The 17709-nt window shown below is 56.3% G+C and overlaps 2 protein-coding genes across 5 annotated transcripts in view; both read right to left on the reverse strand.

Annotated features, from left to right (window-relative positions):
- Positions 1 to 369: 369 nt before the first annotated feature.
- Positions 370 to 3320, reverse strand: LOC146337344 (uncharacterized). The gene is made up of 3 exons (XM_084816389.1): positions 2851 to 3320; positions 2514 to 2804; positions 370 to 2194 (listed from the first exon to the last, which is right to left on the reverse strand). Exons 1-3 carry the CDS (start codon positions 3318 to 3320, stop codon positions 1750 to 1752), a joined length of 1206 nt encoding a protein of 401 aa, XP_084672515.1. The 3' UTR covers positions 370 to 1749.
- Positions 3321 to 13208: 9888 nt separating this feature from the next.
- Positions 13209 to 17709, reverse strand: part of ANPEP (alanyl aminopeptidase, membrane) — a 45406-nt gene continuing 40905 nt past the window's right edge. For 2 of the 4 annotated variants that reach the window (XR_014785442.1, XR_014785441.1), the window contains exons 21-22: positions 14882 to 15613; positions 13209 to 14639 (exon numbers count right to left, since the gene is read on the reverse strand). Coding sequence is in view for 1 of the 4 variants with exons in the window: in XM_084817691.1 (XP_084673817.1) it covers positions 15461 to 15613 (153 nt within the window). In the remaining 3 variants the exon portion in view is untranslated. Of the gene's footprint in view, positions 15614 to 17709 lie in introns of all 4 variants that reach the window. The other 2 variants (XR_014785443.1, XM_084817691.1) reach the window with 2 other exon arrangements.

Here is a 17709-nt window from a genome sequence, read left to right on the forward strand (position 1 = left end):
GTGTATGCACATGCCTGAGCCACTACTTGGCACCTGGCTCTGGCTGGTGGACCTCAGGGTTCTAGCAAAATAACAAAATAGATATGGCAAGCCTCAAATCTGCCCCCTTATGCTCTGGTGTGACACCAGCTGTGACTGGCTTTGAAGAGGCAAATCCCCCTTCCTTAAATCCCGCTCAGCTATGACTGTCAGGGTTGACTTTGGGCACATCTCTCTCCCTCTGTTCAACCTACAAGGATTTGTAAAAAAAAAATTTTTTTTTTACAATATCTGTATATTGTTCTTTGACATCAAAGGTTCTGCAGTTTACAGAATAAGAATGAAACCCAATTTAAAATCAGTAGAAACCTCCTATAAACAAATACATTAAAATGTATTTCATTTCTTTATTCATTTTTTCCAACCCACTTTCTCCTCTTAAAAAAAAAAAACAAATAAAAGCAGCTAACAGAGGAGTATATAAAACACCAATAAATACAATTAGAACTGTTAAAGTAACACCATTATTACAGACTCAACTTAAAGGAAAAGTAAAAACAGCAGTTGGAAAGACTTATCCATAAAAATCTAGTCCTTAAACCCTTCTAGTCCTTCACATACCTCCAAAAGAAGGCAAGAGAAGACAGGCAAACCTCCCTGGGGAAAGGTCTTCCAAAGTTCCAGGACCAATACAGGGAAGGCCTTGCTCCTAAATGTTAGCTGGATGTCCCAAATGGTGGGGCCCATAGCAGGGCTTCTTGGCAGATCTCGGGTGGGGGTAGTCATATGGAAGGAGGCCTTCCCTGAGCTACCCAGACCACCGAGGAACACTTTAAGGGTGAAAAATGGTGCCTGGAATGACTCCTGGGAGTGAACTGGTAACTGGTGCAGATTTGGGGTGATCAATTCATGCTGAAGTTTCCAGGCCATCTTCCAGGGCATCCCCATGTAGAGCGCCTCACAGTCACGTAACTGAGAAACTGCCAAGCGGACAGCCGTGGCCAAGGGCAGCGGCGCCACCGTCCGGCAATGTGCGTGGCTGCCAAACCACCCAGGAGTGGCACAAGAGCCCTCCAGGCCAGAGATGCTGCCTCAGAGACCAGGAGCAACAGTGGCTCTGGAACGACTGCCAGGCTGCAAGGGAACCAGCCTGTGCAACCCCCCGGGGCTGGTGTTCCCCCAACTAGCCAGCCCAGAGTCCTCCACCACCATCAGCTCTGGACCTCATCTGGATGAAACTTAAGTTCATTCACCCTCTCCCAGTTCTCCACTGATCTCAGACACAGACACAGGAAAGCCACAGCCAGGCCTGGCTCTGACGAGGAGGAATACAGCTCGTGGCACCAGAACCCTGGAGAGCCTCACCAAGCAGCTTCACGGAGCTGTCAAACATCATGGGAGACAAAACCCCGTAGGGAGGAACAACAGTCTCCCCAGCACCTCCTTCCAGAACCTATCCCCCAGGAAGGAGGAGAGCCCCTGTCAAGCCATGCCCAAACCCCCAACCGGCAGAGGTGTTCCAGAGAGAGATGTCATGGTTAGTCAATGGTATCTAAGGCCATGGAGTGGTCTATGAAAATCAATAAGGTGTCACCCTCCCCGCATCCCTCTCACAGCACAGAGCAGCCTTGGGAGGAAGGGCTGAAATAATTAGCCCTAGGTGCAGGGGAGCTGCTTAGCATTCTTCAGTGGGGAAGGAAAGTCACTTTGCACTTGCTCAGAGGCGGCTATTACTGATACTGACGACGACGACGACGAGTGGTAGTATGTTCACACATCCCACCCCCATCTGCCACTCCGACTTCCTGCTGGCAGCCATGCCCGCTGGATCCCACGCGCAGAGAGCAAGCTGGCAAAGCACACAACAGCGTCGCGGGCAAAGTCCGCACATGTACAGGCAGCACCCTCCGAGAACAACTCCCCAAGCGTCTCTCCGCCTTCGCCGTGAGCCGCGGGGAAGGGGCGGGGGCGCACGGCCTGAAATGGCGCGTCGGGATGTCCTTCCTGGCCAGCGAAGGGAGGAGCAGTCACGTCGGGAAGAGCCGCTCCGTCGGTGCCGGTGATACGCGGGTCTAAGGACGCCTGGATGCTCCCGCGGGGCTCGCCGCCTCTGGTCCAGATGTCAGGCCAGCCGGCAAAGGGCGGGCGGGGGTCAGTCGTGGGACGCCGGGAGGACGAAGCCCTCCAAGAAAGAGAGCAGCTCCATAGGAAGGCTCTGGAAAGAGAGGCGGCGGTGGTGGGAGGTTGGTCAAGGTCAGGCTGACCGCAAAGGGAAGAGTCGGGGGCGCTCCTGGCACGGGGGGCGGGGGCCTCGCATCCGGGTCTGGGGGCCCATGCAGGAAAGATCACGCCAGGGCAGCCGGCCTGCGATATGCCCCGCGCCCCTTGCCCAGGGGAGGAAGGGCGCGGGCGGCCGTCTCGGGAAAGAGCGCCCTGCTGCTGCCCCGCGGACCCGGCGCCTGCCAGCCCCTCGGCCGCCCGAGAGCCGGCGCCGAGGAGCGGCCCTCGCCCGCCCCAGCCCCAGCCCCACGTACCTGGGCGGCCCGGCCCGCCATCCTGCCTGGGAGCTCTGCCGGCAGCAGCAGCGCCTCGGCGCGCGTCCGTCGGGCGGCGCTTGCGACGGGGCGCTCGTCTTCCGCGGGCCCCGGCGCGTCGGAGCAGCACGCGGCGGCGGCGGCGGCGGCGGGCAGCCAAGCGGCCGCTTCCGGCCCGGCCGGAGAGCCGAGCGGGGGCCCCGGGGAGGAGGGCGCGCGGCAGCCGCAGGAGCAGGCGGAGGGGCGCCCCGCCGCGTCCGGGCAGCTGCGTCCGGGCTGCGGCGGCCAGGCCTCGGGTGGTGGCGCCGGCGGGCCGCGGGGCGGGCCGCAGCCGAGCCCCGGCGGACCCCGGGGGCAGGCCGGGCGCGCCCGGGCCGCTCCGCTCGGCGTCTCCCGGCAGAGGCCCAGCAGCTCGGAGAGGTGGCCGATGTAGCGGGTGGCGAGGCGCAGCGTCTCGATCTTGGTCAGGCTCTGCGCGGCGGGCGCCAGCGCGGCGGGCAGGTAGCGGCGCAGCGCGCGCAGGGCCTGGGCCAGGCGCCGCATGCGCAGCTTCTCGCGCTGGCTGGCGCTCCGGCGCTGCTGGCCGCCGCCCCGCCGAGCCCGGCTGCCGCCGAGCCCCGCGCCGGGCCAGCCCCGCGCCGAGGGCGAGCGGCTGCTGCAGGAGCCCGGCGAGGGGGCTGGCGAGCCGCTGCTGCTGCCGCCGCTGCCGGCGCCCGGCCGCTCGCCCTCCGGCCAGCCCCACTCCTGCGGCCGGGCCGCCCAGCGCGGGGGCAGCCGGAGCGCGGCAGGGAAGCAGCTGCCGGCCATGGCTGCGGGCTGGAGCCGGGCTGCGTCTGGCGGGCGGCGAGCCGGAGGCGCCCTTTATGCTGGGCCGAGGTGTGAAGCGGCACCTCTGCTCCGCCGGGCCCGTCCGCACATCAAAGGCAGGCAGGCAGGCAGGCAGGCAGGCGCGGGGGGGGGGGGGCGTCGGGGCAGAGGCCCTTCGAACATGCGTGGCGCCCTGGCCGAGAGCCGGCTGCTGGGGCCCCCTGGCCCCATCGCCGGCCTGACCTTCCTTGTGGCTGGTGGGGAGCCCTGTGCAGGTGGGCAGATGGGCAGTGGACCCCATGCCTTCCACGGCTGCAGCCATCCAAGGGAAGCCTCACTGGCACTGCCGGGAGCCCGCCTGGGAGCAAAGGCAGAGCCAGCAAACCTTCCACCGCCAGGGAGCAAAAGGAGCCCCCCCCACCACAGAGGGGCTGGCACCCCCACTGCTTGCGCTCATTCTACCCAAGGGCAATTTATCCTCCGGATGGACAGCCTTTGGTCGCTGTTGTCCTCTTCATTTGCATTTCTAGCATACAAAGTCAGTGCTCCCCAGTTTCCATATCATATGTCCTTCCAACACACTTGGAAGGTAGGCTGCGCATGATCTCTGGGGCCTCAGGACTCTGCTTTATTGCAGCAGGATGGCATCTTGAACAGTGGGGACCTGCAAGAGGTGTAATTCAGCTGGCAGGCCTCAGCTGGACAGTGGCAGGAGGAAGCAAACCCTCCAGAAATTCTTAGCAGCTGGCATGTAAGTAGCCATGTGAATGTGGACACCATAGCATGTCCTCCAGAGCTACTGATTTTCATCCTTGACTTGGAATCTCTCAAGCAGGCCAGACCACATTTGGGTTTGTATAACTGAGTGACAGACAAATGCAATGTGTGTGGGGGGGGTGGTCTAGACAGTGGGGAAGGGTATCTTTTGAACATTCGACTTCAGCAGGGATTTATTTGGGTTGCCAGATCCCAGCCCAAAGAGGGTGCGTATCTGCTTAACAGCTACACAATGCCCTGCAGTGGTGTCTTCTTGATGCATGTCCCCCCTCCCCCCCTTCCTCTCCCTGCGGAGGAAAGGAAAAGGGTCATTTTGCTATGCTGATGAGACTTCTGGGCCCAGAACTGGTGGGGTCCAGCCAGTGGCCCTCCGCTGGCTGTCAGGGAGTGGAGGGTGAACCGGTGCAGTGCGCAAGGAGGAGGCATGGCTGGGGCTTCTGTTGCTGCTGTGAGGCCAACTGAGAGGCAGATGGGGCTCTTCCCAGATCACGCCGAGGTGGCCTTACTTTCCCAGCCTTGAGAGCTGGCACCACCAGGGCCAGCCCACAGGCCCATGGCAGGGAGGAAAGGGAATGCCTGCAGCAGACCCTTCACATCCACACCTTTCCTCCGATTGGGTGAGGATTCCCCCTGCCCTGTCCTCCTCTTCCAGCAGAGGCTGCAGTGGGCCTGAGAGGCAGAGGAAGGAATCCTCCCTTCCAAATGAGGCTTTTATGATGCCAGCACCCTGCCTCATTCACAGAATTTGGCTGTGGGTGGGGGTGGGAAGACGACAGCATCATCCACGTGTAATCCTGTGTGTCCCTGTCACTTTCTCCATCTTTTTTCTTAGCATGGGAAATCTGTTAAGAAAACATGCAGTCTCTGCACAAGACTTCTGACTGTGAGTGTGGGGAGTCCCAGTATGGAAGCACCCCAGGCAAGACATGCTTTGGGGGGAGGGGGAGCTGTCCAGCTCTCCGGGCAAGAGTGTCTTCTTATTGGCCTCCAGCGACAAACACTTGCCCCATAGTGTTCGCTCACTTCCCTGCATCTTGAGGCACCCCGGGAGGAAGGGAGGGCTCACCAGCCCTCAGCAGGGCAATCAGCAAGCTGGCCTTGTTTGGCCGTTCTGTCCCAAGAATCCTAAAGTGAGGCCTGAAAGCACTGGTGGGGCCAGGAAACCTGCCCAGCGCTATAGCAGCACCTCCCCTGTCACACTCTGATGTTTCCAGGTGGATGGCACTGAGTGCTCCCTGCCCAAAGGCCTTGTGCAGCTTGTCCGTCTTTTGCTCCTTGATGGAGTTCCTGTGGTTAAAAAACAACAGCCTAGAAGAAGTGGGAAAACACGGGAGGTTACAAATGGAAGACAACAGCATCATCTAGACTCTGTGAATGAAGAATAAAAGGCTCGTCTGGAAATGGGGACCTCATTTTGTGATGCACTGAAATATATATTAGTAGGACTGTTTCCAAAAATGGCAGGTGGCAAACTTTCTGTCCTAGAAGAAGCATCCGCTCCACCTCCTCTCTTGCACAAAAGCGAATGTCTCTTTCAGCTGGTGTTTGCTGCTCTGGGTTCTTCTTTTACTCATATGAATATTTAAGCAGATTAAGCTGATTGATTAATTGAAACTTCTAGTTCATCAGCTAAGATTGCTTCCATTAGGTGGCAGCCCTGGCCAGGGTCCCTGGCTGGAGAACAGCATTAAAACTTTAGCTCCTCACTGCTGGGCATGTGAGTCTGTGTGTGCAGAACCCACGGCACTGGGCTCCAGATACCATCTCGGGGCTTCCTTAGACCAAAATTCTGACTCCAGGCAGCAGCAGGGGAGGGGCTGGAATCTCCTCCTGTGAAGCTATGGACTTGCAAGCTTGCCTGCCACCAGCTCCACCCCCCCCTCGCTTATCCAAAGTGAACAACAACAAAAGCCCCTTCCCAGCATACTCTGCCCTCGTGCCTGCACCCTGTGGCACATAGACCTGGAGCATGGTGGCGTGTGAAGCAGCTGGGAGGAGGGCAGAGCAGCTTTCCCAGGCCCAACACAGGGGGCACTTGACACCATTGGTGTAAAGGTTGCCTGGGAAACCCAGCATAGCAATTTTGGAGAACAGAGCACTTGGGGAGAAGTCCAATGGGAACACACAGCAGGAGCAGCTTCCAAAATACTGACCTGTATGAAGTGTGATGAGAAATCAACTGCTGCAGAAAAACACAGGCCCACATGGGACCCTGACTGGGTGAATGCTGGAGTACGCAGGAGAGATCCCAGGCACACATAAGCATGGAAAGGTTTAGACATGCAAAGGAACCCTCCCTTGTGCCAGTGTGGCTGCTGCTGCCGCCAGCTCAGGTACCTGGCTGATGGGAACACGCTGTGGGTGGCCTGGGGTGCCTCTCCAGCACATGCAGCCAGAGCTTGGGTTCTCTGCTGCTGCGAGGCATCCTGGCTCAGCTACCTCCCATCAGCAGTGCCCCTGCTTGGGATCTGATTACCTGCCCTTCACACCTCCGATGTCTCATTAGCTCCAGCTCCAGAGTGGGGGAGTTCAATCTACCCGGGGGATCTTCACACTTCCCCAGTTCATGTTTGGACAAGTGCAGGAGTTGCTTCACACCCCACCTCCTTGCCCTGGGAAGTCTATCCACAAGCAGATTTTCCAGCACTTGGGGAAAATTGCTAGGTGTTGGGGGTCGCTGGGCTGGGAGAAGAAGCAGAGGTGAGTCCATAGTGCTCTGTAACAGTCACTGGAGGCCCTTTCATTCTGAAATCATCTCTTCCAAGCTGGCCATAAACTTAAAAACCTCCATCACATCCTTATTGGCTGCCTTCCCAATCTTGAGATCTTTTCTAAAATCAGAGCACTGACAGAGCCATGTGATCTCATGAATGCCAGTCCCTTGCACTGTCTTCCTGTGTGTTAGGAACTGTACTGAACCTAGCAGTGGCATGGTCCCACCCAGAGTTCTGACATTCCAACCATGTCCCTACCCTCGAAATCATCTCTTCAGGGCCTCACCTCCCTCTCTTGCTCCGTATCTGTCAGACTTCTTCACTTTGTAGTCTGTTCGCACTCTTGCTCCTTGCATCTTCCTTCTTTTGTCCCCCTTTGTTCTCGCTCTCCACTCTTTGCTCACCCAGCATTGACCCCACATACTTTTTATCTTCTGCTTTCTCATGCTATGCCTGGGATTCTTGCCTTCCACTCTTCGTTTGGCTCCTTTTTGGCCATCTTTTAACACATCTTTGGGCAGTCGTCAGCTCTACTTCTGCGCTACCATCTTGATCCTGTCTTCACTCTACACGACGCACACTTCTTTCCATATTTTCTGTCTTCCAGAGTGTTTCCACATCAGACATTTATAGTACAAAATAGGCAGGCACTTGTCATTCACTCTCCTATACAAGATTTTGTTATCTATTCATTGTCCTCCTGCCTATTATTATTGTTAAGGAAATATCCAAGGCAGGTTAGGTTGAGCAGTCAGAAATTTATTAAGGCACTTCACAGCCATGGGAGACATGAAACTGTATGTCTCCCCCTCCCCCCCCCAGAAAACAGGATGCATTTATACAGACTGAAAGTAGGAAAACAAAGAAAATACACTATGCATGCTCAAGAGCTAATTTAACTCAGCAACAGTCTTATCACCTTCATAAGTACCCAACTGGCAACCAACACCACACAGTCCCATATTTGATGTGGGGATTGTGTTTGGGCACACCTCTCTCTGCTTGGGGCTGGGGTGCCAAACTCCTTTCAGCCCAATGTGTGCGTGGGGCCAAAGCAAAATGTGGCAGGGCCAAGACACCAAAAGGCCAGCATGTTGTAGCTTACAGCTCTTACTGGCAGTAACTAAGCCTTAGGAGAGGCATCTCAACCGTTTAGAAGGGGACACATGCACGCACGCAAAGGCCAGGAAAGGGGCCAGGGCCCCACAGAGGGGGCTGCCCATCTGGAGGGCCAGAGAGACCCCAGGCAGGCTAGATCTGGCTCATGGTTCTGAGATCCTGCACCCCTGAAACAGAGGATGCCTTCTGTAAAATAGGCCCAAGCAGGAGCAGGCCAGCTGGCTCCTCTAGATTTAGCCCTACACTGCACCCCGGTCATCCAGGCCACGGCCTCGCTGTGTGTCTACGCTGGCGGTGATGTGCTGAGGTTGGTGCCATGTCTGCAGTACTGTCATGGCAATGTGAGTGGGGGTGGGTGGGGGTTATGGAGCGAGCTAGTTTAAATTTATCCTCTTCGTTGTCTTCAGTGGGAGGGAAATAGCCTTCGCCCTTCCATGGACAGTGTAAAGCTGCAGTGTCCTTGGGGGGCACCAGTGTGCTCCTCCCCTGTGCTGCCCCCACCCCACCCACAGCTTCACTGCATTTCAGCTGCTCCACTGGCACAGGACCTGCATTGGCAGAATGTCCCAGGATGGGGGTGTCCAGAGGGAAGGGACCTAGCACTGCCAAACACAAGGCATTGTGCAGCTATCTTTCCCTCCTTAGCAGATTTTTTGTGATAAGAAAAAAGATGGAAGAACTGATGGTGAAATAAGGGAGGGCTACAAATAGAAGACAGTACTGTCTGGAACCCCCAAACAATTCTGTGAATGAGGTAGGGTGATGGCACATTAAAACCCTCATCTGGAAGCACCCTAGGTGATTTATGAACAAGTTTAAAAGCACTGATCCCAATAGAGATCTTTGGGGGACCCCACTGTTTATATTCCTCCACTGCACGAAATGTCAGTTTATTCCTGCTCTCTGCTTTCTGTTCTTTAACCAGTTTCCAGTCCATAAGAGGGCCTTTGCTCTTATCCCATTACTGCTAAGTTTGCTCTGGAGTCTCTGCTGAGGGACTTTGTCAAAGGCCTTTTGCATGTCCAAGTATACCAAATCTCCTTAATCCACATGCTTGTTGACAGTCTCAAAGAACTCGAAGAAGTTATTGAGCCTGGACTTACCTTTGTGGTAGCCATGTTGACTATTCTTCAGCTATAAAAGGAGGCTATTTTGCTCCGTTGCTGGAGTGTGGCCAACACAGTGTGCCCCGATCCAATGACCTGGCACTGCTACAGCTGGCAGGAGGCCCATTTAAAGTTTGGAAGGGCCCTTCTGGTTTATCAGCCCAGGCCAGAAGCAAGGCACCTCTTTCAAACTATCCTTCTTAAAGGGCTTGTGCACCCTCTTCCCCTCTGGGGTTCTGGGACTTCATTCCATGGCTTATTAACTCTATGATATGCCTTAGTTACACTGTTCCCCAGTCTTTCCTGAGCTGTACTTGTTTATTTGATCACAGTTATATCCGACCGTTTCCTCCAAGGAGCCCGAGGTGGGTCATGTGAGCCTCCCCTCTCCATTTTATCCCCACAACACCCCTGTGAAATAGTGTAGAGAATCAGTGGCTGGACCAAAGATACCCAGTGAGCCCCATGGCTGAGTGGGGACTTGAGCCCAGGTCTCCCAAGTCCTAGTCCAACACTCTAACCAGTAGCCACACTGGCTCTCTCATTTGGAACGTCTGCTTAGGCTCATAAGTGCGGGCCATGCTGATCTCTGGAACCTTCCCACGGTGGCACGTCTGCGTCTTGCACAGCACTCCCGTTGGGAATGGGCCCGGCTCTCCGCTCCCAGCCGGGAACCCTTTGGGGTGCGGGGCAAGGGATTGGGGGAGGGAGCCCGGCGCCCTGGGGATGGCCCAAGGTCCTCCTGGCCCAGCGCGGGGAGGGCCCTCCGGAGCGCTGTGGGTCTGCCCTCGGGTGTCTGATCCGGGAGAGGCCGCGTAGAGACTCAGCAGCTCGCGGGGCTCTGTGAATTGCCGCCTGCGCACTTCCCAAGCCCGGGCGACAACAATGAAGAGCGGAGCAGCGAAAAGTCACACCTCTACGGACGGAGCTGCCGTTCCCACAGCTCCCTGACGGGGCTCTGAGGCCTTCGGCCCCCGCACAGACCTGCCAGGGTGCCGCGCCCCGCCCCGCCCCGCCCGGAGGCAGTATAAAGAGCCTCTCCCCTTCCACGCCAAGCGGCCAGGGCCCTTCGGCCACATCCAGCGCCCCGGCCCGCAGCAGCCCGGGACGGGTGCGGCCGCCCCTCGGCTAGCTCTGGCAGGCCTTGCCACCCCCCCCCCGACGGGCGGCGCCTTGCCCCCGGCAAGCCCCCGGCCGGCGCACGGCCTCGCTCGGGCAGGGCCGTCGGAGCGCGCAAGGCAGCACCGCCGGCAGGCAGCGCCAGCGCGAGAAGGGCCCTGCGCGCGCTGCGCCGCTCCTCGCCTGCCTCGGCGCGGCGCAGAGCCTGGCCAAGGTCGAGCCGCGGCGCCTGGCCGCGTCGGCCCCCCCGAGCTGCCGGGCCGCAGCGAGGAGACACTGCTGCAGAGGGGAGCGGGCCGGGTGGCCCCCGCTGCTCCCGGGCCCGCCGGGCCTCGGCTGCTGCCCGGAGGAGCTGCCAGCCGGGGCCTGCGACAGTTTCCGAGACCTGCACGCCGCGCCCACGCCGCGCTGCCCGAGGGCCTCTTGCGGAGGCGCAGCTGTCGGGCCCCGGGCGCCGCCCTCGTCTGGGCTCCAAAGGCGGCCCCTCAGGCGCCGAGCGGGGCGCTGGCCGCCGCTGCAGACCCCCCCCCCCCCCGCATCTTGTTCGCAAATCCCGGCCGTCCCCAGCTCATCCCCCAAGATTCTGCCCATACGCGAAGCAAGGCTGCAGCCGCCCGGACACGAGCGCAGAGCCAGCAAGGACCTGGGGCGGGGGGCTGCATCTCCGAAGAACCAACTCCTTGTGCTGCGTGCCCGCCCCTGCACCGCAGTGACCTCCCCACTGAAAAAGTTGCCCCCGACATCCCCCCCGGTGCTAAGGCCCCCTGCCTTTATGGCTAGGCACCCCTTTCCCCTGCTCAGCCCCATTTACTAGCGCATTGAGACGCGGGTCTTCCGCACTGCCCCCGTTCGCCTTCGTGGCATTTCGCACACTCACCCGGTAGCGCAGGAACACCTTCCAGGCCCACGGACAGCAGCCTGTGGGCAGCCCTGCTGCCCCCCCCCCCCCGCTGGAAGCACGGGGAGGCGCCTCGGCACCCCCACGAGGAACGTCTCCGAAAGGAGGCGCACGGAAGCAGGCCTGCTCTTCCAGCGGCTTCATCACCCCAGATTTGGCAGGCGGGGCGGTTACTCAGTGGAGAGAAAATGGCTTAGCAGAGCAGTATTGCCGTTTTCTCGACTTTTGTGCCACTATATTCCTCTGGTTTTGTAAGTGCTGGTTTGTGCATTTTGTTTTAATGTCGTTTGCAAGGCACCTTATGTTCCTTTGTAAAGAAAGGTGGGATACAATTAAAAAATATGCAGAAAAGCACCCCCTTCTTTATGAATACCCTGCATGGTTCACCACCTTGAAAACCAGCCTCTTCTGGGGGCTACTTAAACCCAACAGGACCTGCTGGGTTTCTTGCTACTGTCAAGGCAGCAGCAGCTTCGTCCCTCTGTGGAAAAGGGGGTTCTTTGTGCAGCAGCCATCACTGCATGCGCCCACAAGTACCAAGCAGAAGAGGACCCCCAACGTGATCAAGAGGCTGGAGCAACGCTCCTGTGAGGGAAGGTTGCGACATTGGGGCCATCTAGTTTAGGAGGAAAAGCAAGTATTAGAGATGTGGAAAGTGATGCCTGGTGCAGAGAATGTGTATGAGGAGACATTTCTCCCTCTCTCAGAATACTAGAACCCAGTGGGGCCATCACATGAAGCTGATTGGTGGGAGATTTAGGACAAAGGGAGGTCTTCTTCACACAGCAGAGTGAAATGACGGAATTCGCTTCCACAAGATGTAGCGATGGCCACCAATTTGGATGGCTTTAAAAGGGGGTTAGGCAAATTCTTGGAGGAGAAAGCTGTCAATGGCTACTAGTCCAGATGGCCATGTGCTGCCTCCAGTACCAGAGGCAGTGAGCCTCTGTATTTATTTATTATTGCATTTATATCCTGCCTTTTATCCTCTTGCAAGGCACCCAAGGCAGCTTACATTCTCCTCCTCCTCTCCATTTTATCCTCACAACAACCACCCTGTGAGGTAGGTTGGGCTGAGAGTGTGTGACTGGCCCAAAGTCACCCAGTGAGCTTCCATGGCCGAGTGGGGACTAGAACCCGGATCTCTCAGCTCCCAGTCCAACACTCTTGCCACTACTCCACACTGTACACCAGTTGCTGGGGAACATGGACAGGAGGGTGCTGTTGCACCCGTGTCCTGCTTGTGGGTTCCTGGTCGACGGCTGGCCACTGTGCGAACAGAATGCTGGACTAGATGGGCCCTTGGCTGATCCAGCAGGGCTCTTCTGATGCTCTTAGGCAGCTTTTGACTACCTGTGGTTCCCCTGAGCCCGGACTGCAGCACCTGAGGCATGCGTCTTATTGGTGAGAGTGGCTAGTTGCTAAAGTCTTGAAATGGGTAAGGTACTGCAGGTCCCTGCTGTGTTACAGGAAGGGGAATTTGGGCGCACATGTACAGGCCCAGGGCTCCATCTGAGCCAGGACTCACTGGGCTTTAAATAACAAGCACCAGGGTCTTGTAGGCCCCTTCCAACCCCACTATTCTATGATTCAATGACATTTATGAAAAATATATAGAGGAGAGTTCCATGAGCACGTGCAGAGTGTACCTCTCACTCCTCATAGGCCAAGCCATGACCAAATCCTGACTGAGTGCAGGTCATCCCTGCCTCTCCTGCATGTGGTCTCTTCACCTCTCAGCTTCCTCAGGATGGTGTGTCCCCCTCCCCGCGTGGAGCTACCTGGGGCCAGCGCACTCAGAGCCGAGCCCGCTGCTGACAGTCTGTGGAGTGGGAGCCATTAAAAGGGCAAGCAAGTCTGGAGAAGCCCAGCGGCCAATAAGCCCGTCAGTGGTGTGCAGAGCTGCTGGGCTCTCCCTGGGGCAGCAGCACTGCCCTAGTCAGCAGGAGTCCTTCCCGATGCCCCTGAATGCTGGGACACACGGACACAGGGGCATCTCCCTCCACCAGCAGTTTTCAGCTCAAGCTCCGCTGCATGAATGCATACCAGTCTTTGTTTGGCCACTGAGTTTCAGATTCCATTTCCCACCTGTGAAATAGGGATGAGGGTGTCCTCTCCCACAGAGTGGTTGTGAGGATCAAGAAGGCCACACTCTTAGAAAGTATACAAAATTGTATTAAAATGATTAATAGAAGCAGTTCTCTTGCTTGTGCACAAGATGGGTGGGGTTTTGTTTCCAAGTGTCTCTCTTTCCACACATTTCTTCACATTCATAAATATTTTGGCCTTCTCAGTGATGAAGCCCCTCCACAAAAAAGTGGCAGAACCACTGAGTGATCTGGCACCACACTGACTTCAGGGCTGGCTGGGCTTTTACATTAGGCAGCCAAACCAATATGGCTCATGCAGATTCGCCAGCAGGACACCAAGCCCAGGGCACCATCCCGGCACGGCAGCCTTGCCTCCTCCAAAGGCCCGGACTTAAAGGCTAATCGCTGCTCCAGACCTAAACTGGTGTAATGCGTTCCAGAGGGCAGCAGCCACGTCTGTCTGCTGCAGCAAAAACAGCGTCAGAAGACTCTCTGCCGATTTAACACAGGTGCACTGTAGTTCAGTCGTCAAGAGGGCTAGATCTGGAATCTCTTAACAGAGAATTCCTGACCCCTCCCCAAATGACAATTCTGACAATTCTTTGGAGCAGACAATGCCAGATTAAATAGGAGTCAACCCAACATTAGTTTACACAGTGTAGATTTGAAAAGCATACCAGCTCATCGGGCGAGTCAGTAGCTTTGTGCAACAGACCCTTTGTGTCATCCCAAAAGCATCTTTCTGGACCACAGGAGCAGACAAAGTCCATCCTTCTTCCAGCCATAATAGTGCCCTATGACAGGCTGTTCCTCACTGCTGATCCAGGACACAAGCTACGCATGTGAACTATGGATCTGCTGAAATGAACAAACTACTGCAAGAAAACCAGGTGGCTAACAGAACATGGGCTGATGTCTCGCAGAGCAAGGAGTCAGTCTCACCTGCTTTGCACATTAGATGACAATCAGGAAGGTGGCTTAGTGCTTTCTAAACAACAAGTGGTAACTGGATTTCTTTTAATTAGTCCCAGTAGTTTAAGTGGGCTCCTTTTCTTCTATTAGAAGCTTCCCTGTATGTTAGAGAAACCCATTCAGAACCCTCTCTATCTCATGGAGAGCCAAAATTTCCCAGAAATTATCTCCCAGCCAAAAGCTGGCAGCAAAGTTGGAAAGGGTTATTAGTCCCATTTTCAGCCCCTGCCAAATGATCACTTTAGAAATGTGAGCTATCCAGAGATATGTTAGCATGATGCTACCTATAATGCTGTTAGTGATTTGTATAGTATGTTGGCATCAATTAATATCAAATAGCGAGGTGAAATTTAGGCATGCAGACATTGGTGCCTGCTAGGTCCAGAAAGTCAACATTGCAGGACCCACAGATGGCTCAAGTACTAGACACACCCACACTGTGGTTTGGACATCACAACAACCCAGAGTTTTTGTAAACCATGGGTTGCTGTGAACGAAGCAGGAGTGAGGGAGCATGCTGGCTCCTGCTGCCCAATCACTCCCACTGAGGATAAGCAACCCAGTGACTGTCTGTCCCTGGGTTGTGAAGTGTGACATGTGAACCCGGACTTTGGGGCTGTGGGGGGAAGGGACAACCAGAAATCCCAGTTTGCACATCTCTCTTAAAAACCCAGGGACAGGGCACCCTTGGGTTGTTTTGCTCCTCCAGCTTGCAGCAGGAGTGACTGGACGGCAGGAACCAGCATGCTTGCTTGCTTGCTGCCACTTTGTTCACAACAGCCCAGCGTTTAAAGAATCCCTAGGTTGTTCTGGTGTGCAAACCGGTCCCCTGTTTCTCCCTTTCCCCCGTGCCATACTTTTCCAACTGAACATACATTTCAAGAGACTTTAAGTTGCAAAATTGGGGTTACAAAAGTATACAACACTCTCTGGATCGGGGGAGGGGGATGTCACAATCGTGGGGGGGGGAGTTCATTTCCCGCCTCTTCCCCCTTCCAGGGCCCCTGAGACAGTCATTAAAACGCACAGTGAAAGAGAATGCGCCTCTGCAATGCCAACTGCAATGCCAATTGCAATGCCAATTGCAATGCCAATGCCAATGCCAATTGCCAATGGAGTGGGGCAGACAAGAGAGGTACAGCAAAGCATCATCAGAAGCTGGCCAGGGAGATGGGACAAGAACGAGGGCCTTGCTAGGTTGTTTTGCCCTAACGGGCCACTGGGTTGAGATCACTTTGGCAGCAAGAGGAGCCCCAAGAGCACCTGAAAGGCATGCGCCAAGACCCCCCCTGCATTTGGCATCAGCAAGGTCCCCCTCTCCTGCACCACCACAAGACAACCCTCTCTACAGGCGCTCTGTCTCAAACCACCTCAGCACAGACGCCTTGTTCTCTGCCACCCATCGTATGTTGGCCTTGGTCTTCTCCAGTGCCTGCTCAAGCGCCCGGGTGCCGGAGCCAAATCCAGTGTTGGCATTGTCCACCTTGAACTGCTGCAGCTGCCGTAAGGGACAGAAGGAAAGCGAGCGTCGTCATCCCCATGTGGCATTTTACTCAAATGTGCGATGCGCTGTACAGAAGTTGTAAAAGGGCCCTGGCCTAGGGGGGAGTAGGAGGAGGAAGGGGGAACGTGCACCCTTCTGGACCAGTGTGTTTTTAGCTCCCAGTACTGCCCAAGCCTCCACTGTCTCCCGCTGAAGGCAACAAGTGGGACTGCATTTGAGTCTCCACACCTTTTCTAAGCATATACCCTGCCTCGTTCCATTCACACTTGTGGGCATGACACAGCCATGTGGTGAGGAAGGGGGGGGGGTGTACAATTCACCTGAGCCATCATTCCCCTCCCCCCTCAAATCAGTTACTCTGCTTGCACTGTAGAACTTAAAGTGTGGTTAACCAAGTGCTGTCATGACTGTAACAAAATTAACAGAGCAATCCTATATGTGAAAGATGCCCGCTGAGGTCTTTGCATAGCAGTCTTGCATGTAACCAAGTAGCTGGTCATCACAGTGACCAGGGATGCCACACAGCTGGCAGGTGAGCAGGCTGGCAAAGCCCCCTCCCCCAGGGCCAGCACAGAAACACAGTGAGCTGACAAGGATCTCCCCGTGCCCCCTTCCCTGGCCCGCGCGGCTTCTGCTCCGGCTCTGCAGAGAGGGGCACATCTCGTGAGCCACAAGGCGGGGACGAGCCTGGGCTAGTGGTATGGCAGAAGCCCTGCTGTGCCACCACCACAGCAGATATGCAGGTCAGGCTCAGCAGCAGGACCTCCGCCAGGGCAGCTCTTCTGCCAGAGGAGATGTGCGGGGGCACAGCCAAACTGGGCAGAGGGGGGTGCATGGGGGAGGCACACAGGCACCCTGTATCCTGTACGCCAGAGGAAGGCAACCTGGCATGGATGGCAGCACCCATAATCCTGACCATTGGCCATGCTGGTCTGGGTTGATGGGAGTTGTAGTCCAAAAGATGTGGAGAGCGCCAGGTTGCCTGCCCCTGCTATGTCCACTCAGACTATGGCCACACCCCTGTCGATGATGGTGCAGCCTCATGCCCGCCCCAGAACTGGCACAAGACATCTCCCTTCTAGTGACTCAACCCTCCCCCCGACCTTGGCATGCGAGAGAAGGAACCCCAGAAGGTGCAGCCGCCGCCGCAGCAGGGGCCTTGACGAGGCCCATCCACACTGCGCAGCCACCTGGCCACAGCACTCCCCACCACATGACAGGCGCTGCGCATCTATCCAGATTCCAGGAATTACTTCTAAATTTACATTTTAACTTGCATAAAGTAGCACATGATAATGTTATGCAACTCTGCCTTCAGTGGCCGCCCAAGCTACACTGCCTCTCGTGAACACTTAGAGCCCACAAGGAGGAATGCTGGCAAGGGGAAGTGGTGAAAACGCACGCACGCGCGCACACAAGGGGCACTTTGTTTTCAAACCCACTTAGACCGTCTCCAGAGGCACTCGCAAGAACGCGAGCACATGCCTAGCATTTATCTTCCCGGAGCCCTTATGACAGGTGGGCAACACGTGGTATGCATGTGGCCTCCATGGCTGTTTTTGTGCCCCCTTGCCTCTTGTTTACAAGCAGAATCACATTCCCAGAAACCTCCGGAGAGACCGTTCTGCTTGCAGTGCAGGCGCACACTCCCCACCCACTTCGTTTCCGTGAAAAACTACCAACTTTTTGCTGCGCCACTGCAAATTCAACAACAATTTGGGTGGCAGAAATTTCAGCAAGTACAGCCCCCAGTGGGTGGGGGGGGGAGCAACGTGGCCCCTTGCTCCCCAGAAGTTGCTCAGCCCCGCCTTGTCTTGGGACTCCAGGCACAAACACCCATCTCGCTCCGCCCCTGCAACACGAGGTGCCAGGACAGAGCGCCCGACACAGGGAAGCAAGGGGGCAACCGGGCAAAGTAGTATTCCCACATCACCTTTGCTCTATGTCGGGGACAAGCAACGAGGTCCTTGCTGCTACCTGCTTTGTTTTTTTTAATTATTTTGGGGGTGGCTGGGAGCTTTAAACCACAGAGCTGGCCTCCAACTGCCTGCCATCCTTATTCCCCTGAATATTTCTGGGCCCATGTGGAC

The sequence above is a fragment of the Heloderma suspectum genome, chromosome 11 (genome assembly GCF_057233095.1).
Source record: "Heloderma suspectum isolate Gila_16-S chromosome 11, 16-S_ref, whole genome shotgun sequence".
Lineage (NCBI taxonomy): Eukaryota > Metazoa > Chordata > Lepidosauria > Squamata > Helodermatidae > Heloderma > Heloderma suspectum.